At 41.8% G+C, this 26,957-nt stretch overlaps 1 protein-coding gene across 7 annotated transcripts in view; it reads left to right on the top strand.

Annotated features, from left to right (window-relative positions):
* The window catches only part of sfmbt2 (Scm like with four mbt domains 2), a 220,724-nt gene that overhangs the window by 74,306 nt on the left and 119,461 nt on the right, over positions 1-26,957 (top strand). For all 7 annotated transcript variants that reach the window (XM_059987321.1, XM_059987320.1, XM_059987325.1 and 4 more), the window contains 3 exons: positions 15,502-15,590; positions 15,893-16,139; positions 25,786-25,883. In XM_059987321.1, coding sequence (XP_059843304.1) covers positions 15,502-15,590; positions 15,893-16,139; positions 25,786-25,883 — 434 coding nt within the window. The remainder of the gene's footprint in view (positions 1-15,501; positions 15,591-15,892; positions 16,140-25,785; positions 25,884-26,957) is intronic.

Genomic DNA, 26,957 nt, shown 5'->3' with positions numbered 1-26,957 from the left:
AAAGGGGGAGGGGTGGCCATATTAGTTTTGGAAAATATCACGGCAGTGCTGTCAGGTGCAGACTGCAGATCTCATTTAGTGAGGCCTTATTTGGTGGGGGGGGGGGGAGACTAAGGAATAAAGTGGGTATGACGATGTAAATTGGGCCTCTGTATATTATAGACCACCCAAAAGTCTGAGGGATATAGGGGAACAAATCTGTAGAGAGATTGCAGACTATTGCAAGAAACATTGTTGTTATAGTAGGTGATTTTAACTTTCAAAATATTGACTGGGACTCCATACTGTAAAAGGACTAGATGGGATAGAGTTTGTCAGATGTGTTCAGGAGTTTTCTTCGTCAGTACACAAAGTCCTAACGACTGTGCGATACTTGATCTCCTTTAGGGAATGAGACAGGGCAGGTCATAGAAGTTTGTGTAGGACAGCACTTTGTATCTAGTGATAATACCATTAGTTTCAAAATAAGTGTGGAAAAAGATAGGTCAGGTCCATGGGTTGAGATTCTGAATTGAACAAAGGCCAATTTTGGTGGTATCAGAAAGGATCTGGCCAAGTGTAGATTGGACAGGCTGTTTTCTGGCAAAGGGTGTACTTGGTAAATGAGAGGCTTTCAAAAGTGAGAGTATTTTATTACTTTATTGTCGCCAAACAATTGATACTAGAGCGTACAATCATAGCGATATTTGATTCTACACTTTGCGCTCCCTGGAGTACAAATCAATAGTAAATATAATAAAAATTTTAATTACAAATCATAGGAAAGGGAAAGTAAGTTGGCGCAAAAAAAACCTGAGAGACCGGTCCGGATATTTGGAAGGTACGGCCCAGATCCGGGTCAGGATCCGTTCAGCAGTCTTATCACAGTTGGAAAGAAGCTGTTCCCAAATCTGGCTGTATGAATCTTCAAGCTCCTGAACCTCCTCCCGGAGGGAAGAGGCACAAAAAGTGTGTTGGTTGGGTGGGTCGTGTCCTTGATTATCCTGGCAGCCTCTGCTCAGACAGCGTGTGGTGTAAAGTAAGTCCAAGGATGGAGGATTGGTGTGTGTGATGTGCTGGGCTGTTGATCTTCTGCAAAGGTCATGCAAAGCTCATATGTGCCTGTGAGAATAAAAAGTTAAAAAAGCAGGTTCAGGAATCATTAGTTTTGAAGAAATATTGAGACCCTGGTTAAGAAACAAAAGGAGATGCATACTAGGTATAGGCAGCTGGGAACGAATGAGGTATCTGTGGAGTATCAGGAATACAAGAGAATGCTTAAAGAAATGAGGAAGGCTAAAAGAAGGTATGAAGTTGCCCTAGCAGACAAGGTAAAGGAGAATCTTATGGAAATCTACAGATACGTGAAGAGCAAAATGATTGCATGAGACAAAATTGGGCCCTGGAAGCTCTGAATGGTAATACATGAGTGGAACCAAAAGAGACAGGGGAGATCTTAAATGGATTTTTGTATCTGAATTTACTCTGGAGGTGGACAGTGTCGATAGAAGTGAAGGGTAGCAGCAGTGAGGTCATAGACCCTATATAGATTACAGAGGAGGAGGTGCTTGCTGTCTTGAGGCAAACTAGGGTGGATGAATCCCCAGGGCCTGATGAGATGTTCCCTCGGACCCTGTGGGAAGTAGGGGCCCTAGCAGAGACATTTTAATCAGCTTTGATGACAGGTGAGGTACTCAGTGGATTGGGGGGATAGGTAATGTTCAGCTGTTTAAGAAGGGCTGTAAAAATAAACAAGGAAATTACAGGCTGGTGAGCCTGACATCAGTAGTGGGAAAGTTATTGGTTGGTATTCTATGGGACCCAGACATGAGTATTTGGATGGACGTGGACTAATTGGGGATAGTCAGCATGACTTTCTGTGTGGTAGGTTGTGTCTACCCAATTCTTAGAGTTTTTTGAGGAAGTTTCCAGGAAAGTTAATGAAGGCAAGCTAATGGATGTTGTCTACATGGACTTTAGCAAAATGTTTGACGAGGTCCCACCTGGGAGGTTGGTTAGGAAGCTTCAGTTGTTTGGCATTCAAGATAAGGTGGTAAATTGGATTAGACATCGGCTCTGTGGGAGAAGACAGGGAGCGGTCGTAGATGGTTACCTCATTTGCTGCAGGCCTGTGACTAGAGGAGCGTTGCAGGAATTGGTGCTGGTTCTGTTATTGTTTGTCATCTTTATCAATGATCTGGATGATGACGTGGTTAACTGGATCAGCAGATTTTCAGATGACATGTTAAATAGTGGACAGCGAGGTAGACCCTTGGAGTTTGCACCAGGATCTGGACCAGCTGGAAAAATGAGCTAAAAAATGGCAGATATAATTTAATGCAGACAAGTGTGAGGTATTGCAGTTCGGTAGGACCAACCAGGGTAGATCTGACACAGTGAACACTGGGGATCTGGGAGCAGTGATCCATAGTTCATTAAAGGTGGCGGCACAGGTAGATAATAGTGTAAAGGAAGCTTCATAAACCAACATATTGAGCACTAGAGGTGGGATGTTATTTTTAAGTTTTATAAGATGTTGGTGGTAATTTGGAGTGCTGTTTGCAGTTTTGGTTACCTATCTTCAAGGAAGATGCAAATAAGGTTGAAAGTACAGAACCTACTTTACCAGAATTTACCAGGATGTTGCCCAGACTGGAGGACTTGAGTTTATAAGGGAAGATTGAATAGGTCAGGACGTTTTTCCTTGGTACGAAGAAGATTGAGGGCAGATTTGATAAAACCATTTACTGTCTCTTAATATCATTGGATGTTAATGATTTTTTAAAATTTAAAAGCTTTGTCTTTTTTTTACACAGAATAGTGTATGCATAGAATGCCCTGTCAGGCTGGTGGTAGAGGCAGGTATATTAGGGACATTTAAGAAAATCCTAGATAGTCATATGGGTGCTAAGAAAATGGAGGGAGCGCAGAAGGGAAGGATTAGATTTATCTTAGAGTAGGTTTTAAGTTCAGCACAACATCGTGGGCGGAAGGGCCTTTACTGTACTGCAGTGCTCTATGTTCTAAAAGCATTTTAAATGTAATTTAGTGAACCTACAGTGTGACCTTTGGCTATGGTGGAGTGAAATTACATGTGAAAAGAGAAAAGAAAAAAAAAGAAATGAGGTTCTGAGGAGAATTATTATTCGGCAGTGAATTAGTAATACAGTGAATTCCAGAAAATTGAGCTGTCGGTCAGTCAGGACAGTCTTGCTTATTTGGGACAACTCTTGAAGAACAAAAACCAATTAAAAATAGCTGGGATTGCCTTTGTTTATTTGGAACAGTATTCTGCTTAGTTGGGACAGGAGACTTCTGCCAAACAGCTTCTAACTTGTGTCAATCACATGCATGTATGTGGGCATTAGAAACAACACCATACTTAAAGTGAACACTTTTTAAATAATTTCAGTTGTGTGTGTTTGTGTTCAAAAAACAGTGATTTTTTTCACTGATAGTTGGAGAGAAATAAGCTGCAAGGGAATTCCAAATTTGCTTTGCATGTTGTGGTTTCAAGCAATCAGGCTTGGGGAAGGCAGAAACAGCCGAGAGAGAAAATAAAACAATTTCACTACTTCAACAAGTTAAGAACTACGAAGGACTTGAAAGTATTGACAATCATCTTCATATTCATAATTTACTTATTATTATGTTATGTTTTTTTTGTGTATATATGAAAATCAATAGAAAGATTGAAAAAGAAAAAAGACAATCATCTTGAATGTCACACAGTTTCATAGTAATGTAGTATTGGTACTGGGGCAGATCACTAACCCTTGGGCTGCACTGGACTCTCAGCTCTCACCTGTGGCTCTGTGTGCTCATGACAGTGGCTACATCCCGGTGCACTGGTTTGACAGGCGGGCTAAACTAGGTGAGGGTAGTCAGAGGACCTCATGCCTGGGTGAGATAAGGACAAGCCTGTCCTAGCATGCAAAGTCGGCTCTGGCGGACTGGTTGGATGAGATCAATAATGAGGTCCAACGGCCAGGAAGGGGGTTCTGCAGTGCTCTGTGGAGAGCGAAGTGCATGACGAAGCTCAGAAGGAATCGTGGTGGTCCACTGCAAGCAAGGAAAAAGCCAGTTGTGATGACTACTTTCACCACTGGATCCAGACTAACGAGGTCGAGAGAGTGGAGCTCCTTAGGGCAATGGCTTTTCCAGTTTAAAAGCTTTCCCATCTAGGATTCCCGTCACCATTAGATACGACGGACACCACCAGGCTTGGTGGTGTTCTATTCATACTCGATTAAATTGCAGTTTGTCTTTTATACCTTTTTAACTATTTCTATGAAACATTGGCTAATTGGGGCAGCTGTTTAACTGGGGCAAAATGTATTGGTGCCGATGTGTTCCAATTAAATAGAATTGATTGTATACGTTACAAAGCAAGTTAAAGAGTGCTTGAAGAAGATTCATTAGGATATAAAATTCAAAAGGAAATTAAATAATTGAAAATAAAATCAAATGATAATTAATGAACCACAGCAATCTAGACAATCAGCACAGATGAGTACAGTACTCTGCTCTTTCATGTGATTGGATAAAATTGTATTTTGTCTTGTAGCCATGCATGATGCATTCAGTAAGTATCATTGAGTGTTACTAATTGCTTTTATTACTTATTGTGAATAATTGTTTTTAAACGTACAGTGTTACAAAACCTTTATTTAAGACTAGGAGTGTCGTAGTCTCTCAGTTTCACTGGCCAGGCATTAAGCTGTAGAATAACCTAGAGCTGCTGTGTGCAGTGGTAGCCCAGGTCAGGGTGTAAGTTCCATAGGTGCTGTCATCTGATATTCAGCTTGTTTTTGGCATCCATACTTGAACTTGAGCTTTGCTATGTAGAAGTCAGGGTGTACGGGAGGTTGAAAGTCAGCACTTCTGACCCACGGAACTGTTGCTGGATTTGCTGTCGAATCTGTTGGTGTTTCTAGTAGTTGTTCAGAACGGGGAAGCAAAGTGATGTAAGTGACTTTGACCATACAGGAGGTAGCTGATAAAGTGGCCATTGAGTGTAAAGGCACAAGGCCTGGCTGACAGAAGTCATCATAGACTGGGTGTGTCCTCAGACACTATGAGTGGCCACTATGAAGTGGAACCTGTCTTGCCAGGTGGATTAGCCACAGAATGCAGAACCACAGATTTCTGCAGGACCAAAAACCCAAGTCGTGTGTGTGACTCAGCCCACTGAAAAATCTATGGAAATTTTTGCAGAGATGGACTAAAGCTCAGTTCTGTCACAAGGAGTCAAATCCTATCAACTAGGTAATATATACATAAAGAATTCTATCAGCACATTTGCAAGCAGGGTAACCATGTGCATTCAGACAAAGGGTAAATGAATGATTTTCACATCAGCATTGTCCATTAGATAATATTATATCTTTGTTTCTCTTGCAACCAAACCAAGTATAGATGATCGTACTACTGAAGATGAGGAGATCTGCTCTCTGCACACTAATCCTCATGATCTATCGATGCACAGTGGAGAGCATCCTCACGTGCTGCTTCATACCGTGGTCAGGAAAACTGCTCTACGGCAGATAGGGACCCTTTACATCAGTAATTAAAGCTGACCAGCGCATCTCCGTCACCAGCCTACCTGCCATCAAGGACACACATACTGCATGCAAATAGGTGCCAGGAGAAAAAGCCGGCAATATCACGAATGATCCCACCCACCCCCATGGACTTTGTCCCACACTCATCAAGGAAGAGGCTACACAGCATCCACACCAGGACCACGGGACTCAAAAACAGTTTCTTCCCCAAAGCCGTCAGGCTGATCAGCACCTCCTCTCATTAACCCCGCCCCCCCCCCCCCCCCCACCATCCCCACCACCACTACATACACATCAGATGTCACTTTATGTTGATGTGTAGCGTAACATAATTGGGAGAAATGTACATGATTCACAACCACAGACATGGATTTGGGGTTTTGCTTTAGGAAGCTGGTCTGACATGATGATGTTACTACTTAAAAGGATTTTAGCACGCTTTTGTTGTGTTGGTTTTGGAGCTCAATAAAATGGGTTGTGGATTTTGTTAAACATAAAATGCCTCACTTATTTTATCTGAGGAAACCTACACATACAATCTGTGTATGTACAGTATATAACAGTTACTTGTGCATTCTGTTTGTAGGATTGCTTTATATTTATATTTATTGTGCTTTTTTATTGTGTTCTTTACACTTACTGTGTTTTTTCATGCTGCATCAGATCGGAGTAACAATCATTTCATTCTCCTTTACACTGTGTACTGAAGAATGACAACAAACAATCATGAATGTTGAAGCCGTCTGATAGGATAATGCCAGTGGTGGCTCTTGGGGGAAAAGCCTGCCAATTAGCCATCATCTTTCCCATAGTACTGCCAGATTTACACATTTAAGGACAGATCTCTCTCCCTTCTGAAATTTGCTCATGCCGAACTTTTAGAGAGTACATTGGAAATAACTGAAATAGTTTAAATCTGTCATCTGCTTTTATCTAATATTTAAAGTATTCATGACTCTCCTACCAGTGGAAACATTTTTGTCATATTTTCCCATCAAGCTTTTGAACACCACTATTGAATCTATTTGTTATTGGGATACAGTGCAGAATAGGCCCTTCGAGTCATGCTGCCCAGCAATCCGGATTCAACCCTAACCTAATCAGGGGACAATTTACAATGAGCAGTTAACCTACCAACCAGAACATCTTTGGACTATGGGAGGAAACCAGAGCACGCGGAGAAAACCCACATCGTCATGGGGAGAACGTACGAACCCCTAACAGATAACGGCAGGAATTGAACGCGGATCACTGGCATTGTGCTAACCATTACACCACTGCGCCACCCTATACTATTACAGTACAGTGCCACTCTTTCTTACTCTCTTTGCATAAAGCGAATAAACCAAGCTTCTATTATCTTTTGATTGCTGTCTCTCAAGCCTAATAACATTAAAGGAAACCTCCCTTGCACCTTTTCCAAAGACTCCAAATGGAGCAATTTTAAGGTGAATGGTGGGGGGGGCGATGAGTCAGAGGTAAGTTCCTTAGTAAAGGCTGGTGGGTGTTTGGAACTTAGTAAAGGCTGGTGGGTGTTTGGAATGCCTTACCAGATGAGGTGGCAGAGACAGATGCATTAGAGGGCATTGAAGGAACTCTTGGATGGGCACCTGGGTGCATAAAAATAGGATGGTTCGGTAGGAGGGAAGGGTTAGATTGATTTTAGAGTTGGTTAAGTGATTGGCACAACATCGTGGGCTGAAGGGCCTGCATTTTCCTGTAATGTCCTATGATTTTTCTGTAACTTGATACCCTTCCTGAGGTATTGCATCAAGAAATGTGACAGAATACTACCCCTGGAATCTACCTGTGTTTTACAAGAAATTTCAGAACATCTTACTAGTTTTGAATTCCATTCTGTAGGTGAGGTCATAAATCCCTTGTTTAGTCTTGCTTGTTGAGGCAGCTTCAAAACTTGGTAAAAGCTGAGAGTGTTTACAACATGTCAAGTTGTGAATGGGGAAGTGAAAGCAGATAGCAGTACACGATGCTATAAACACGAGAGGTTCTGCAGAGCAACCCACAGAAAGTGCTGGAGAAACTCGGGATTCTGTAGGTGCTGGAAGTCCAGAGCAACACACACAAAATGCTGGAGGAACTCGGCAAGTCAGGCAGCATCTACGGAGGGGAATAAACAGTCGGCATTTGGAGTTGAGTCCCTTCAACGGGACTGGAAAGGAAGGGTGAAAGATGCCCAAGTAAGGTTGGGGGAGAGGAAGGAAAATAAACTCGAAGGTGATGGGTGAAGCCATGTGGGTGGGGGATGGGGTTGAAGTAAGAAACTGGGAGGTGATGGGTGGAAAGGGTAAGGAGCTGGAGAAGAAGGAATCTGATAGGGTAGAATGGACCATGGGAGAAAGGGAAGGAGGAGGGGCACCAGGGAGAGAGGTGATAGGCTGGTGAGGAGAGGGGGGCAGTGTAATTTAGAGAACTCTGTGTTCATACCATTTAGGTTAAGGCTTTATGTTAGTATAGGGTTTTTGATAAGTTGGAAATGCGCCTTCTGTGTTCCCTCATGTATATATGCTCCCCAAACACTAGACAGATTCTCTTTTTGCAGCAAAAACATGAATGATGAACTATTTTGGTAATGTTGCAGTGGCTGGACGCTTGTACTCAGTAACCACTTCATTAAGTTCAAGAGTGGTGTCTGGTGTGGCATTGTGCTGCTGTAGCCCGTCCACTTCAGGGTTTGACATCTGTGCTTGGAGATGCTCTTCTTCACACTATTGTAATGCATGATTATCTGAGCTACTGTTGCCTTTCTGTCAGCTTAAACCAGTCTCCTCTGACCTCTCTCATTAACACGGCATTTTTGCCCACAGAAGCATCTCTCACTGGAATTTTTTTTTTGTTTTTCACGCCACTCTCTGTAAACTCGAGAGACTGTTGTGCGTGAAAACCTCAGGAGCGCAGCAGTTTCTGAGATGTTCAATCCAACCAGTCTGGCACCACCAGCCACTCCATGGTCACAGTCACTTAGATCACACTTCTTCCCCATTCTGATGTCTGGTCTGAACAACAACTGAGCCTCTTGCAACACACACAATGTACTGGAGGAAGCTAACAGATCAGGTAGCATCTATGGAAAGGAGTAAACAGTGGACGTTTTGGGCCAAGACCATCGGGACTGGAAAAAGATGAGGAGAAACCTGACTTTCCCTTCCTTTCCAGTCCTGATGAAGGGTTTCAGCCTGAACCATCGACTGTTGACTCATTTCCATAGATGCTGCCCGGCCTGCTGAGTTCCTCCAGCATTTGTTATGTGTTGCTCCAGGTTTCCGGCATCTGCAGAATCTCCTGTGTATTGGAATATGTCTACTGCTAATCTACTTTGAGTGCTATAAGTAAGGTATGTTCAGTCTAGTTTTGATCAGAATTTTTTGCAGTTTCAGCACTTGATCCTGATAGAATTTATTGCATTTGTATTAGATCAGAAATAGCTTTATGTTTCTTTTAAGTTCTGAAAGTGAAGTTATGGAAGTGAAGTTAGAAGTAATTAGCTAAGCTATAACTTGGCAACACCAAGGACATGGTATTAGTTAAAGAGTCATACAACATGGAAACGGGCCTTTTGGCCCAACTCATCCGTACTGACTGTATTGCCTAGTGAGCTAGTCCCATGTGCCTGTATTTGGCCCATACCCCTCCAAACCTCTCCTATCCATGCACTTGCCTTGAAAGCATTTAAATATTGCTAATGCGCCCACCTCAACTGCTGTTTCTGGCAACTCATTACAAAGGTGCACCACCCTTTGTTTGAAGGGGCTGCACCTACTGTCCCTTTCAAATCTCTCGCCCTTGATCTGAAAATTGTACTCTTGTTTTTAGTGCCCCTTCCCTGAAGTAAAGACCACATCTTTCATGCTCATGATCTTGTAGACCTCTGTCAGGTGTCCCCACAAAATCATTCAGGGTTTTCCCCAGTCAGAAGCCCTGGATGAACAATGAAATCTGGAACCTGCTGAGAGCCAGATCAGAGGCATTTAAATTTGGTCAAGAATGCTACGAGAGGTTGCAGGTATGATCTCTGGAAAGCCATCTCTCGAGCAAAGTGAAGTTTCCAGAGTTGACTGGAATCGGAGAGGGATGCTCAACAGCTGTGGCAAGGTTTGGCTGCCATAACCTCCTACAAAGCTAAATCTACAACACAGAGGACACCAGAGCTTCAGTTCCAGATGAGTTTAATATCTTCTTTGCTCGCTTTGACCAACAGAATAGGGAGGGTCCATTGTGCATCCCTATGCCTCCCAATGATCCTTTGGTCTCAGTATCTGAAGTTGACGTGTGGGCTGCCCTCGAGAGTGAATCCAAGGAAAGCATCCAGTCCAGACGGAGTACCTGGCCTAGTACTGAAGACCTGTGCTGACCAACTGGCAGGTGTGTTCATGGATATCTTCAACCTCTCACTCTGGCAGTGTCTGGTACCCACCTGCTTCAAGCAGGCTTCAATCGTACCAGTGCTCAGGAAGAGCTTGGTAACCTGCCTCAATGACTATCGCCCAGTGGCACTTAGATCCACTGTGAAGAAGTGTTCAAGAGGCTAGTGCTGAAGCATATCAACTCCTGTCTGAATGGTGATCCACTTCAGTTCTCCCACCCAAGCAACAGGTCTTCAGCAGATGCTATCTTTCTGGCTCTTCACACAACGCTGGAATATCTGGACAGCAAAGATACATACATCAGGATGCTCTTTATCGATTACAGCTCAACATTTAGCACCATCATCCCCTCAAAACTTATCAGTAAACTCCAAGACCTGGGCCTCAATACCCCTTGTGCAATTGGATCCTGGATTTCCTCACTTGTTGACCCCAGTCAGTTCTGATTGGCAGAAACATCTCCTCCACAATCTGCATCAGTAGCACTGCGGGGATATATACTTGTCCCCCTGCTCTACTTGCTTTACAACCATGACTATGTGGCTAAGTACAGCTCCAACATTTATATACAAGTTTGCTGATGACGTGACTGTTGTGGGCTGTACCAAAGTAGGTGATGAATCAACATACAAGAGCGAGACTGAAAACTTGGCTGAGTGGTGTAATAACAACAACCTCTCACTCAATGTCAGTACAACCAAAGAACTGATTGTAGATTTCAGGAGAGGGAAACCAGAGGTCCATGTGTCAGTAATCATCAGAGGACCAGAGATGGAAATGGTCTGTAACTTTAAATTCCTGGGTGTCACTATCTCAGAGGACCTGTCCTGGACCCATTGTATAAATATAATTGCAATGAAAGCACAACAGCGCCTCTACTTCCCCAGGAGTCTGCGGGGGGTCGGCATGTCATTGGAAACCTTGGCAAACTTCTAGAGATGTGTATGGAAAGTGTGCTGACTGTTTGCACTACGGCCTGGTGTCGGAACACCAATGCCTTTGGGTGGAAAATCCAACAAAAGTTGGTGGATTTGGCCAGTACATCACTGGTAAAACCCTCTCAACCATTGAGGAGCACGGCTATGCGATGTAGAAAAGCAGCATCCATCCTCAAAGATCTTCGCCAGACAAGGCTCTTTTCTTCCTACTGTCATCAGGTAGAAGGTACAGGTGCCTCAGGACTTGCACCATCAGGTTCAAGAACAGTTACAACCCCTCAACCATCAGGTTCTTGAACAAAAGGGGATAGCTACGCTCATTTAAAGACTTTGTTATATTGACATTTCATGCTCATTATTTATTGCTATTTATTTATATCTGCATTTGCACAGTTTACAGTTAACAGTTCCTGACGTTTATAGTATACACTTACTGTTCTATGGATTTGCTGAGTTTGGCCCGCAGGGTTCCATGTGGTGACGTGTATGTACTCTGATAATAAATTTTACTTTGACTTTGAACCTCCAGTTCCAGTTTCACCTAAGTTCAGTGCAAGTAGACTGCACTGAAGTACGTTCTTCAAAATTGTACGCAGTTTTGGTTATGGTTGGAGTTGTATGTTTTGCATGGATGCTGCAAATCACAATCAGTGTTTTAGGTTTGGTTGGGCAACACACACGCACACAGTGCTGGAGGAATTGAGCAAGTCAGGCACCATCTATGGAGGGGAACAAACAGTCGACTTTTCGAGCCAAGATCCTTCATCAGGTCTGGAAAGGTAGAGGACGGGGGTTTGAAGTCAGAATAAGATGGGGTAGAGGGTGGAGTACAAACTGGTAGGTGACAGGTAGGAAAAGGTGGGAGAGTGGGGAAGGGGGAGTCAAGTAAGAAACTGGGAGGTGACGGGTAGAAAAAATGAACAGGTTGAGTTTTTTGCTCTTTTTTTAAATCGTTGGGTCTGAATACCCACTCTTAATAATTCAGAAACAGCTTTTTGCGCTCTGACATCAGATATCTGAACCATCCATGAACCCATAAACACTACCTCAATATTCGTTTCTTTTATTAGCACCATTTATTTGTTTTAGTAATTCATAGTAGTTGTATGTCTTTTCACTATACTGCTGTAAACCAACAAATATCATGTCATCTAAGTGATAATGAATTAGATTCTGCTGGAATCAGATGTGCAACAATTGCATTGTGATTGCTTCTGGTGAGCTGGAGGACAGCTGCATTTGCCACTGAAGCCCAAAATTGTGAACTTGGCCAAAATCCACAATTTTATGTTGTTAAGGTGGTTTACACCCAGCAGCAAGCACTGAACCTGACCCTGAATGATTTTTTTTTGGGACCTGCCTCAGTTGGACACGGCTGTTGATGCTTGGCTGGGCGATAGTCACAGTAGAGTGCCAGATTTTAAGTGCATGCTCCTCACGCTAGCCAAGCAGTAACAATGTGCAGTTATGAGTGCCATACGAGAGAGAGAGAGGTTGCAAGGGGGAAAAGCCTTAGAAATGTGCCAAGAGGGATTTTCTGTGTGCCAAGAGACCCAAGCAGACTCTGGAAGAAGAGGCCTTGACGGGTATCTTCCAAGTTTGAGATTCATCGAGTCATAGAACACCACAGCTCAGAAACAGGCCCTTTGTCGTATCTAGTCCATGTCAAGCTATGCTGCCTAGTCCCATCTACCTGGACCTGGTCCACAGCCCTCCATACTCCTCCCATCCTTGTGCCTAACCAAACTTCTCTTCAATGTTGAAATCAAATCTCTCCCGCATGGAGAAGTTTCACCTGACAGGATATCTCAAGATGAGCTTCAGGATGCTGCAAGTACTGTTGTCTTGTACAGACTCACACAAGCCACACAAACTGAATTCACTAGTGACCTGCAAACTGAGAGAGATTGCAATCATCTTTCTTTTGAAATATTAAGTTAAATGTTAAAGTCCTTGTGTTCCAGTTGTCTACATTTCTTGTTTTGTTTACACAATATTTTCAGTGTATTATAGATTTCCATTAATTTATTAATTTATTTATGACCACTGAACCATCAAATGATTTTGTACAATATGTCGTCATCTTTCATCCAGGTTCTGGCAAGCACCCAACGTGATAGTTATGGGGTTTCTTTTTAATGATGTGATGTAGGGGGGTCAACTTGCTGTTTTAAGTTACTTTTGAAACAGTTTCTGCAATTTTACTTTTCATGAAGGTTTCACAATGTTGCCGAAGCAAAACTAAAAGTACTTTGTTCTGTTTCCATGAGTTTCAAAGTTCAAAAAAGTTCAAAGTAAAATTTATTATCAGAGTACATGCATGTCACCACATCCAACCCTGAGATTCTTTTTCTTGCAGAAATACTTAGCGAAGCTATAGAATAGTAACTGTAAACTGGGTCAGTGAAAGAGGAACAGCATGGAAGACAATAAACTGCGCAAATGCAAATAGAAATAAATAGCAATAAATAATGAGAGCATGAAATAACAAATAAGAGTGCTTAAAGTGAGATTGTTGGTCGTGGGGACATCTGAGTAGATGTGTGCATGGACATTGGAAACATACTAGGCATAGAACACTACAGCACAAAAAAACAGGCCCATTGACCCACACCCAGACCATAGCCCTCTGTACTATTCCCATCTGTGTACCTATCCAAAATTGCTCTGAAATGTTGAAATCAAATCTAAATCCACCTCTTCCATCCGCAGCTCATTCCATACTCCTACCCACCTTCTGAATGACGTTCCCCCTCATTCCCCTTAAACATTTCACCTTTCACCCTTAACTTATGACCTGTAGTAGTAGTCTCACCCACCCGCAGTGGGAAAAGCCTGCTTGATTTTATCCTGTTTATACCCCTCATAAATTTCATATATCTCTATCAAATCTCCCCTCATTTTCCTACGCTCTCGGGAATAAAGTCCAACTTACTTAACCTCTCCCTATAACTCAGGTTCTCAGATCTTAGCAACCTCTTTATAGAATAGTAGAATACATTATTAGAATAAAGTTGTTAAAATGAAGTGATAAGATATCATTACCACCTCTTTTTGACTGCAATAAAACAGCTAGGTTCCAAATTTTTGTTACTGCGTTTCTTTCTTTTTCCCCTCTCCATCGAATCATATCTAACATTTTTGAATAAGACTGATCTTAAGCATATATCTGCCTGATTTCAGTGCACTGTTTATTGGTTATACACCCTTAGTAAAGCACAATAACAATAATCATATTGTTACTGTACTTTGAACTTTATACACCCTTTGAGTTAAGCACAGTAGCAATAATCATATTGAGGCACTATATATCTGTGCTTGGATGAGGGAAAGTTTTCTGATTAATTGAAACAGAGTCCATTTATGAACAATGTACTAAAATTAAGTTTTAAGATAATTTTTGAAAAATACATTATATGGAAAAATATACTGCAGGAAGCCTGAAGTTTTTGCATTCTACCTTGTGCTCTGCCAAGGTGCTGTGATAATGTTTGGGATTAAATAAGTAATTTATTAGCATTTGGCAAAAATGCTGGAATTGGTTGCTACCTCAAAATTTATCTTGGAGGCTTCCACATGAATATGTTTAATAGAATACCTAGGGAGGGTTGTTATTATTATTTAACTATAAGATGATTGTTTCATCATTGAGATGGGACATTTTGTTTGCTTTGTAATTACTGTACTTGGGTTTGCATGATCTGTCATATTAAAATGAATTATGCTGTTTTCTGATCAGTTAACACTAAAACCAACCAAATATGCTCTTTCCTACTGTTTAATATGCCCACACTTAATTATTGGAAGCTATATGCAAAAGGGAAGAACACTGTAGACCTTGAGCTAAAAACCTTTTTCATCACCAGTCAGTTTGTGTGTTGGAGAATGACGGTGGGAGAGTGTTTTTCCGTGAATGGACTATTGACTCCTTTATCTAGTCTGTGGGTTTCAATCATTGGGTCAGTGCCAGGAAAATGGACTGCCTTCTCTAGAGTTAAGAAGAGCGGGTAGTTATAATGTTGAAGTTATCAAAATTCTTACAGCGTGGAGGGGGAGGATATTATCCCAGTCTGAGGAGTCAAAAGCCAAAGGTCCAGATTCAAATAAGGGTTTTCAGATGAAATGAAACCATAAAAAATAGGAGCAGGGTTAGGCCATTCAGCCCATCTTGTCTGATCCATCATGACTTATTATCTCCCTCAATCCCATTCTCCCTGTAACCTTTGACACCCTTTTACTAATCATGAGCCTCCATTTTAACTCTGCTCAATGACTTGGCCTCCATGCCAGTCTAAGGCAATGAATTCCACAGATTGGCTACCCTCTGGCTAAAGTAGCTCCACCTTGTGAGAAGGGGAGAAACTTCCTTGCTGGCATGGTGGTGAATCTTTGGAATTCTTTATCCTGGAGAGTTTTAGAGGCTCAGCTATTCTGCTCATTCAAAACAGAGTTTGATAGATTACTGGATACCAAGCGAAAGTCCCGTTTTCACATGCTTGGGTAAATCAGCCAAGATCTTGATAAATGACGAAGAGAGCTCCAAGGGCAGCGAGGCCTGATTCTGCTCCTGGTTGTGTTCCTGTGTTCCCAAAGGGGGATGATTGTGTGGTTCACCGAAGTGCTTTTCCTGTTTTACAGCAATCTGTGAGAAATATGGAGACTGGACAGAATTTCTTATTCGGGATTTGACTGGTGCAAGGACAGCTCCTGCCAATCTTCTGGAAGGGGTAAGCATCCACGAATGGTCAGAGATGAGCTCTGAGGAACGTGTGCACCTCTGAACTTGCCCTTTGAGTAGTTGTGATGTAGGGAACAACACACTCACCCATCCGCACATTCACACTCAATGACCTCTAGAGTTTGTCTCCATTTTCAATGTTAGAAATGATTTGTATAAGGCAAAACCGTACATTGTAAAGTAAGAGATGGCAATGTGTGCAGAATGTGCAGTTTTCTTGTATTTAGACAGTTTGAATAGGTACTGACTTCCAGTTTGTGCGCTCTACAATTTTCCTCTTATTTGAAACAGCCGCTTAGAGGGAAGAACACTGTGGACCTCGTTACGCCTAAATCTCTAATTGAACTTCAGGATGCTAAAAACCCTTTCCAGTTCTGGGTAGTCCGTGTGGTAGAGAATGTCGGTGGGAGATTGTGCCTGCGTTATGAAGGACTGAACGATATTGAAGATCACGACCAGTGGTTATTTTATCTGGACTGCAGACTCCGCCCAGTGGGATGGTGCCAGGAAAATGGCTGCAAGCTTGAGCCTCCAACAGGTATGTGTTAGAAGTCTAGGAAATGACAAAGGAGCCACTGTACAAAAAGTGACCGTTTAATGGTCTGCTATTGTGTAATATATCAGTATACCACAATATTAACCAGGTCATTGGCTGAGCATAAGGTTCCCTACATGGTCAGAATTTCTTTGACTGTGGAACCTAATCTTGCTTGAGGAATGGACTAAAGGTAAAATTAAAGGTGAGGTTTATTTACCACATCTACATCAAAACATAGAGCAAAATGCGTCATTTGTGTCAAAAACCCACACAGTCTGAGGATGTGCCCAGGGCAGCCTGCAAGTATCGCCCTGCTTCTGCTGTCAACGTAGCATGCCCACAGCTTACTGATCCTGACCTGTGTGCTTTTGGAATGCAGACAGAAATTAGAGGAAACCCACCCGGTCACGGGGAAAACATACAAACTCCTTACAGAATTGAACCCCAGTCTCTCAGCTGATGCTGTTCCAGCTGACCACTGTGATACCATGCCACTCCAGGAGACCTCCTTGACTCAATAACAATGACCTTTTTTTTTAAAAAAAAAGTCGTGAAATTTGATCATAAATAAAATCCTTTCAAAAGGGAAGAAAGAGAGGAACGGGAAGGACAAGCATTAGCAGAAAACTGCCTGTAGATCAGGGGCATTTTTGGCATTTTACAACCAAATCCTGTAGCAGGTAAAGGGTAGTGATGTGAAAGTGCTTGTTCCTTATCTTGGAGAAAGCAACCTGACAAAAAATCTAGCTGACTCTGGCAAAAGCCTCCTCCTTTTCAACACCTGCTGCTATGAGGCACCAGTTCAAAGTATTCCATGCAGCTGTGCTTTCGTAAAAATGGTTGAATAGCCACTTAGAATAAAGATTTACCTCAGAACACATACAGAGAAGCCGAATGAACGATTTTTAATTGACCATTTACACTTTATACTGAGCTTTAACTTATGACTGCAACATTCATATTTGTTCAAGGTAGAGGTTGAAATAAAAAGAAATAATTTCTGGAAGTTGCTTGACCTGTACGAGAAGGTTGGAGTCCATGTACATTATTTTTAGATTAGTTTGCTAAGCAATATTTCTTGCCTAGTAGGCAATTATAAAAAATAGAAAAACGTTATAGAAAAAGGGCAGCACAATGGGGTAGCGGTTAGTGTAACACTGTTACAGCGCTAGCTGCAAGATCAGGGTTTGATTCCTGCTGCCGTCTGTAAGGAGTTCCTGCGTTCTCCCCTTGACAACATGGGATTCCTCTGGTGGCTTTAGTCTGGTGCAATGCATTATCGCAGTATGTTTCGATGTATGTGTGACAAGTAAAGCTAATCTTCAAAACATCTTTAAATGCAATTCATATCGTAGTCGCAGGGTATTTTACAACAGGATTAAACAATAAGACCAAAAGACAAAGGGACGGAATTAGGCCACTTGGCCCAACGAGTCTGCTCCACCATTCCATCATGGCTGATTTATTATCCCTTTCAACCCCATTCTCCTGCTTTCTCCCCTTAACCTTTGACACCCCTATCAAGAAACCATCAACCTCTACTTTAAGTATTATCCAATGACCTGGTCTCCACAGCTGCCTATGGCAATGAAGCCCACAGATTCATCAGCCTATTGCTGAAAAATTCCTCCTCATATGTTCAAAAGGGACACCCCTCTATTATGCAGCAATGCCCTAAACAACAAAACTATTGGAAACATCCCCTTAGTGTCCCCTCTCTCTGGACCTTTCAAAATTTGATAGATTTCAATGAGATTCCCCTCATTCTTCTAAACTCTAGTGAGTACAGGCCCAGAGCCATCAAATGCTCCTCATGTTAACCTTTTCATTCCCAGAATTATTCTCCAGATACACCTCTGGATCCTCTCCATTGCCAGCAGTCCTTTCTTAGATAAGGGGCCGAAAGCTACTCTCAGTACTCCTAATGTGGTCTGACCAATGCCTTAAAATGTCAGCATTACATCCTTTTATGTTCTAGTCCTCTTAAAATGAATGCTAACATTGCATTTGCTTCCCTTACCACTGACTGAACTCTGTACTGTGAAGAGCCACTGACACTACAAGGCTGTGTTTCATTGGTATATGAAAGTATTGGCAACCTTCCTGCTTTTTCCCCCCTCTCCACCCAGCCTCTTCCCCCCACCCTTCCCCTCCTCCCACTATTTTTAACATTCTTTCACTCCCATTACTCTGTCTTCCTCTGCTCTTTTAAATTATCTGCTTCTCCGTTACTACAAACCACATTTCCAGAAAAGTTGGGATATTTTCCAAAATACAATAAGAGCAAAAATCTGTGATACGTTAATTCACGTGAACCTTTATTTAACTGACAAAAGTACAAAGAAAAGATTTTCAATAGTTTTACTGACCAACTTAATTATATTTTATAAATATACACAAATTTAGAATTTGATGGCTGCAACACACTCAACAAAAGTTGGGATAGAGGCATGTTTACCATTGTGGTACATCACCTTTCCTTTTAATAACACTTTTTAATCGTTTTGGAACTGTGGATGCTAATTGTAGTAGATTTGCAATTGGAAATTTTGTCCAATCGTGCTTGATATAAGACTTCAGCTGCTCAACAGTCCTTGGTCTCCGTTGTCTGATTCTCCTCTTCACGATGCACCATACATTTTCAATAGGAGATAGATCTGGACTGGCAGCAGGCCAGTCAAGCACATGCACTCTGTGTCTACAAAGCCATGCTGTTGTAGCCCGTGCAGAATATGGTCAGGCATTGTCCTGCTGACATAAGCATGGACGTCCCAGGAAGAGACGACGCCTTGATGGCAACATATGTCTCTTTAAAATCCTAATATACACCTCAGAGTCAATGGTACCTTCACGTACATGCAACTCACCCATGCCGTGGGCACTGATGCACCCCCATACCATCACAGATGCTGGCTTTTGCACCTTTCGCTGATAACAATCAGGATGGTCGTTTTCATCTTTGAAAACATTTCATCATTTTCATCTGAGAACTTGATGCCCGTTTTTTCCGAAAACTAGCTGAAATGTCGACTCATCTGACCACAGCAGACGGTTCCACAGTCTTTCGGTCCATCTGAGATGAGCTCGGGCCCAGGGAACTCGCCGGCGTTTCTGCATAGAGTTGATGTATGGCTTCCTCCTTGCGTAATACAGTTTCAAGTTGCATTTCTGGATGCAGCGACGGACTGTGTTAAGTGACAATGGTTTTCCGAAGTACTCCCGAGCCCAGGTGGCTATAATTGTCACAGTAGCATGACGGTTTCTTAGGCAGGGCCGCCTGAGGGCTCGAAGATCACGTGCTTTCAACAGTGGTTTCCGACCTTGCCCTTTACACACTGAGATATCTGAATTCTCTGAATCTTTTCACAATATTATGTACTGTAGATGTTGAAAGACCTAAATTCACTGCAATCTTACATTGGGAAATGTTCCTTTTGAACTGACTAACAATTCTCTCACGAATTTTGGCACAAAGATGTGAGCCACGACCCATCCTTGCTTGCAAAGACTGAGCCTTTGATGGACGCTACTTTTATACCCAGTCATGATACCTCACCTGCTACCAATTAGCCTGCTTAATGTGGAGTCTTCCAAACCGGTGATACTTGAATATTCTGTGCACTTTTCAATCTTATTTTAACTCTGTCCCAACTTTTGTTGAGTGTGTTGCAGCCATCAAATTTTAAATTTGTGTATATTTACAAAATACAATTAAGTTGGTCAGTAAAACTATTGAAAATTTTTTCTTTGTACTTCTGTCAGTTAAATAAAGGTTCACGTGAATTAACCTATCACAGATTTTTGTTTTTATTGCATTTGTACTTGCCTCATATGTCTGTTTTCCTCCAACCCCTCACTGTTTCATTATCTATTGCTCTAATGCCAAAAATATTCCTGATTTTCAATCAGTTTCTGTTTTGTTCTTTTCTGTCCCTACCTTTCTTCCTGTTTGAAGGGATTTTATATACTATCAAAATTTGTGACTTCTTAAACAGAATTGGCATTTTTAATGAAGGTCACTTATCCATTCTTCCTACCAGATTAGTAGATGTTATTTAAGTTATTAGGCAACAGCAAAAATACACACTCAGTGGCCACTTATAGGTGCATGTTGTGAAGGAAAATACCTAATCAGTCAATCATGTGGCAGCAACTCAGTGCATAAAAGCATGCAGACATGGCCAAGAGGTTCAGTTGTTGTTCAGACCAAACATCAGAATGGGGAAGGTATGTGATCTAAGTTACTTAGACAATGGACAGTGCCAGATGGGGTGGTTTGAGTATCTCAGAAATTGCTGATCTCCTGGGAGTTCATAGAGGCCAGCGAGTGGCAGTTCTGTGGGTGAAAGCGCCTTGTTAATGAGAGTGGAGAATGACCAGACTGGGTCAAGCTGACAGGAAGGCAATGATAACTCAAATAACCATGCGTTACAACAGTGGTGTGCAGAAGAGCATCTCTGAATGCATGACACATTGAACCTTGAAGTGAATGAGCTACAGCTATAGAAGATCGTAAGTGTACAATCAGTGGCTGCTTTATTAGACACAGGAGCTACATAATAAAGTGGCCATTGAGTGTATATTCCAGCGAGTCATATAAAATTCTAGGGGATTCTATAAATACAGCCTCATTCTATTCCAATTTCTACGCACCTACTTCACGATTCGCCATGTTGAACTGCTTTCAAAAAGCTCTTCACATATTACTTTTTATCAGTCCATACATTAATGAGCCCTCAGGTGCCATTTGCAAACCACCTCAATTATTATATAAAAATTCACAGCATAATAATCTAAATCTGTTCTGTCAATACACTTCTTCCTCTTAAGTGCATTAATGCATAAGGACTTCATTGCAGAATCTAGATGAAATACAATCTTTAGCAGTTAACTTTTACCCTGTTGAGATCCTATTGAGATTTGCAAATGTGTTCTATAAAAATATTAATAAATGCATAATTGCTAACATCTATTTTATATTTGAAAAGCAATGTACTCTGTGAAATTGCATATCACTTTTGATGATGGGCATGTCTTATAGGCTTGTCACAGCTGAATTTTTGCATATTGGCATTTTTGTAAAGTGTTGGCTATATTATACATCACTAACTAGAACTCTTACAGCAACACAAGAGACCATCCAGTCCATTTAGTAAATGACTGTTCCTTGGAGAACAATCTTCAATCTAATTTTCAAATTAAATATCGAAGTGTGTACATGTCACCATATACTGCTCCACTATTCATTTTCTTGTGAGAAATACAATAGAATCAGTAAAAAAAAAACTACACACAAGCAAAGTCAGACAAAGAACCACTGTGGAAAAGAAGATACTGCAAATACAAGAAAAACAAAAAATTGTAATGAATAAGAAATGCTGAGAACATAGGTTGTAGAGGCTTTGTAATTGGGTTTGTAGGTTCTGGAATTGGTTCAGAGATGTGGTGAGTGAAGCTATCCATGCTGGTGCAAGAGCCTGGTGGTTGAAGGGTAATAACTCTTCCTGAACCTGATGATGTGGGACCTAAGGCTCCTGTACCTCCTCCTCGATGGTGGAAGCAAGATGAGAGCATAACCTGGATAATGGAGGTCCTTGATGATGGATGTTCCTTTGTTGTGGCAGCACACTTTGTAGATGTCCCCAGTGGTGGGGAGGGCCTTTCCTGTGGTGGACTGGGCTGCATACACTACATTTTGGAGGATTTTCTATTCAAGGGCATTAGTGCTTCCATACCAGTCAATCTACTGTCCACCAAGCGTCTATAGCTTTAGATGTCATATCAATAATAACTACTTTGTTGATCCTGAGTGGGAAATTCTTTCATTACAGCAGCAACACTTTAAAAACACACAGCAGTGTGCAGACTTAACTAATAATAAAGTACAGAATAATAATGTACGTCTCTGTCCACTGGGATGGTCTTGAAATGCGTGTGTAGCCAGGCCTCAGTTGAGCGCAAGAACACTGCGCTCCCGGTATTCCCTCTGGGTTTTGCTCAGTGCACCAAGTTCGTCCATCTCATTTCCCAAGGCCTCAAGTTTCCCAGGATGATTGCGGGGATAGAAGGTTTCTCCTTTTCGCCTTGACCTTTACCACGGCCATGCAGCCTTGGCATTGCCTCACAAGCTCCCACGGGATCGCGGGCCACACTCCGGAAGTAGCATCAGTGTGCGAATCTTCAGAACCTCCCAAGAAGTAGAGGTGCCACCATGCTTTCTTCGTAATTGCACTTTTGTGCTGGGCCCAGGACAGGTCCTCTGAAGTGATAACACAGAGGAATTTAAAGTTGCTGACCCCCTTCATCTTTGATCCTCCAATGAGGACTGGCTCATAGACCTCTGGTTTTCTCTTCCTGAAGTCAATAATCGGCGCCTTGGTCTTGCTGACATTGAGAGAGAGAGGTTGTTATTGTGGCACCACTCAGCCAGATCTTCAGCCTGCCTCCTAAATGTTGATTCATCACCACCTTTGATTTGGCCGATGACAGCAGCATCATTAACAAATTTCAAAATACCATTGGAGCTGTGCTCAGCCACACAGTTGTGAGTCTAAAGCTAGTAGAGCTGAAGGCTAAGCACACAGCCTTCTGATGCACCTGTGCCGATGGAGATTGTGGAGGAGGTATTGTTGCCAATCTAAACTGACTGGGGTCTGCAAGTGAGGAAATCGAAGATTCAATTGCACAAGGAGGTTTCAAGGTCAAGGTCTTGAAGGTTATTGATTAGGTTTGAAGGGCTGATAGTACTGAATGCCAAACTGAAGTCGATAAAGAGCATCCTGATGTATGCATCTTTGCTGTACAGATATTCCAGGGTTGAGTGAGGAGCTAATGAGATGTCATTTACTGTGAACCCATGTGCCAGTAGGCAAATTGGAGTGAATCCGTGCCACTTCTCAGGCAGGAGTTGGTACGTCTCAATACCAAAAGTCAAGTCACTTTCATTGTCATTTCAACCGTAACTGTTGGTACAGTACACAGTAAAAATGAGAAAATGTTTTTCAGGACTATGGTGTTATATGACAGTACAAAAACTAGACTGAACTACGTAAAAAAAACACAGAAAAAAACTATACTAGACTACAGACCTACACAGGACTGCATAAAGTGCACAAAGCAGTGCAGGCATTATAATAAATAATAAACAAGACAATAGGGCAGTAAGGTGTCAGTCCGGGCTCTGGATATTTGAGGAGTCTGATAGCTTGGGAGAAGAAACTGTTACGTAGTCTGGTCATGAGAGCCCGAATGCTTCGGAGCCTTTTCCCAGATGGCAGGAGGGAGAAGAGTTTGAGGGGTGTGTGGGGTCCTTCATAAAGCTGTTTGCTTTGCGGATGCAGCATGTAGTGTAAATGTCCGTAACGGCGGGAAGAGAGATCATGATGATCTTCTCATCTGACCTCACTATCCACTGCAGGGTCTTGCAATCTGAGATGGTGCAATTTCTGAACCAGGCAGTGATGCAGCTGCTCAGGATGCCCTCAATACAACCCCTGTAGAATGTGATGGGGGGTGGGGGGGTGGGAGATGGACTTTCCTCAGCCTTTGCAGAAAGTAGAGACGCTGCTGGGCTTTCTTTGCTATGGAGCTGGTGAGGGACCAGGTGGGATTCTCCGCCAGGTGAACACCAAGAAATTTCATGCTCTTAACGATCTGTGCTGAGCAGCCGTTGATGTTCAGCGGGGAGTGGTCGTTCTGTGCCCTCCTGAAGTCAACAACCATCTCAAACCAGCTCTCAAAGCACTTCATCATTGTGGATGTAAGTGCTACTGAATAATAGTCATTGAGGCAGATCACCACGTTCTTGGGCACTGGTATAATTGAAGCCTGCTTGAAGCAGGTGGCTATCTCAGACTTCTGAGGCAAGAGGTTAAAGATCTCAGTGAACACTCCAGCCATTGATCAGCACAGCTCTTTAGAATTTTGCCAGGTACCCCATCTTGGCTGGATGCTTTTTTTTGGGTTCACCCTCCTGAAGGATGCTGGCATGTTGGCCTCGGAGACCGAGATCATAGGATCATTGGGGAATCTGGGAGTTTGTGATGGTTCACATTTTGACAGTCAAGGGCATTGAGCTTATCTGGAAGCGAAGCCCTGTTCTCGCCTATGTTGTTTGACTTTATATATGTAAATGTAACAGAAGAAAATCATTTTTAAATATCAATCAGTATTTAAATTAAAAATAAAAAATAGATTCAAAGTATCCTGAGATGAGGCTTGCTTGTTAATACAATGAGTTATATTTGTATTGCATTATTTATTTGTATAATCTTTAAGCTATTTTGAAAGTACAATACTCATAACAATATTCTTTTTGTCTTAGGGAAAATTGCTTTAAGCAAAATTTAAAAAAGGGGACAAAATTTATTCACCTTCAACTTTGATACCAGCTATATTGTAAACCAGTCAACTACTTTACTTTTAGAAGATCAGCAGTTTCGGAGCTAGAATCTACCCTGTCTAGCACCAACAATTATTCCACAGTTAGAGTCACTTAGATCACATTTCTTCCTCTTTCTGATGTTTGGTCTGAACAGCAACTGAACCTTTTCACCATGTCTGCATGCTTTTATGCATTGAGTTGCTGCCACATGATTGGCTGATTTGATATTTGCATTAATGTACAGGTGTACCTCATGAAGTGGACACAGTATAAATCCAAGAACTTAATAAATTTCATAATTCAAACTCTTGCTTAATGCTGCATTGTATAAAACAGATATTCTTTTATATGTCCCTAATATGTGGATTGATCCTCTTTGCTCCCACTGTATAAGGTAGTGATTAGTATCTTTCATTAAAGTTTCAAGCTCAATAATCTCAACTCGAGGTTGCTGTTGATCACATTTGGGCTTGATGCCTTATAAAGCCTCATGAGGGATGGTTGGACTGCACATGGAGTACTATGAGTCATTTTGGGCCCCTTATCTAAGAAAGGACATACTGGCATTGGAGAGAGTCTAGAGAAGGTTCATGACAATTATCCGGGGAAAAAAAAGGTTAATATATGAGGAGCATTTGATGCTTCTGGGCTTGTACTCGTTAGAGTTTAGAAGAATGAGTGGGGGATCTCATTGAAACCTACTGAATATTGAAAGGCCTAGTTAGAGTGAATGCGGAGATGATGTTTCCTATAGTGGGGAGTCCAGGTTCAGAGGGCACAGCCTCAACAGAGGGACTTTGGAACAGAGATGAGGAGGAATTTCTTTAGCCAGAGGGTGGTGAATCTGTGGAATTCATAACCACAGACAGTTGTGGAGGCTAAGTCATTGGGTATATTTAAAGCAGAGGTTGATGGGTTTTCGATTAGTAAGGGTGACAAAGGGCATGAGGAAAAGGCAGGAGATTGGGTTTGCAAGGGATAATAAATCAGCCATGTGTGATAGAGCGGACTTGATGGGCCAAATGGCCTAATTCTGTTCCTATGTATTATCATCTTATGGTCTTATTTTAGTAGAATTGCTAGACTTTATTCCTGCAAAATACCACTTTCTAAGATAGAAAAGCAACAATAGTTTAAAAAGTGCATTGGGAAGAACAGTACAAAAGGATGGATTTCAAATTATGGATATTGTATTTTCAATTGCCTGAAAACAATGTAGATAACAGTGGATAGTGAAGAAAGATGCTCTTTGCTCTCTCGCAGAAATCCAGTCTCTCAAAAGTGACTCGGAATGGAAAGATGCCCTTGAAAAGGCCTTGTCTGAAGCTGAAAAGTTTTCATTACCACTGGAAGTGTTTAAGGTAATTGTTTTTATCTTATAGCAATAAAGATACAATACCCTGTAACTTCCTCTCAAATACCAATCAGCTTCTGTGTGATTCTTTTTGTTGTTAACCCATGCTGAGGGGTAGTTTAATATAGCCAATTAACCCAATATCACATAATTGGGGTATGCGAAGGAACTGCAAGAAACACATCCATAATGAGGATTTGTAAAGTGCGCAGGTACTGCCCAAGATCTCCTAAATACAATTTCAAGGTCTGGTCATTTAATTTTGAAAATTAATCCTATTGGGGAAGAAATGTCCAAATTCTTACAAAATGAATCTTACAAAAGATGTCTGGTTTGGGGGTAAATGCAGAAAAACAGACCATATAACATGTACAATTGAAGGGTTTCGGCCCAAATCGTTGATGTTTATTCATTTCCTTTCGTGCTGCCTGACCTGCTGAGTTCCTCCGGCATTTGTTCCGGATTCCAGCATCTACAGGATCTTTTGTGCTTATGTGTGGCGTATAACATTTTTGCCAAAAATTGGAAGGTAATTTCAAATACGATGCAACCTGAATAATTTCTGTCATTTCCACCTTACGACAGACAACCAGTGCATTACCTGCATATTTTGCAAAAGTCACTCCTAAAATTGGCTAAAATTAAAACAGGCTTGTCCAACTTCATTGAAGACGGTGTTGTTTTGAATTCAGTTCATTATTAAAACACCACAAGAACTATGTGGCCCACAACATTCCCTAGTCCATTTTATTGCCTGAGAACCAACTTAAACACATGAAGAAGCAGGTGACTGAATGAAGAAAAAGAAATCGCCATTGACCTGTTCTGTCGTGGAAATTCCCTCAAAGCCACCGTGGCCCTCCAGGCTGTTCAATAATCTGATGGGCAAAGATGCGATGCTGAGGCTTAATAAGGCACATGGGGTATTGTGAGCCGTTTGGGGCCCCTCAGAAAAGTTGTGCTGGCATTGGTGATGGTCCAGAAGAGGTTCATGAGAATTTTTTTCTGGAAATGAAAGGGTTAATGTTTGAGGGGCTTTTCATGGTTCTAGGCCTGTACTTGCTGGAGTTTAGAAGATCTT

The sequence above is a fragment of the Hypanus sabinus genome, chromosome 13, assembly GCF_030144855.1.
Source record: "Hypanus sabinus isolate sHypSab1 chromosome 13, sHypSab1.hap1, whole genome shotgun sequence".
Lineage (NCBI taxonomy): Eukaryota > Metazoa > Chordata > Chondrichthyes > Myliobatiformes > Dasyatidae > Hypanus > Hypanus sabinus.
This window is presented reverse-complemented; position numbering and strand designations above follow the sequence as displayed.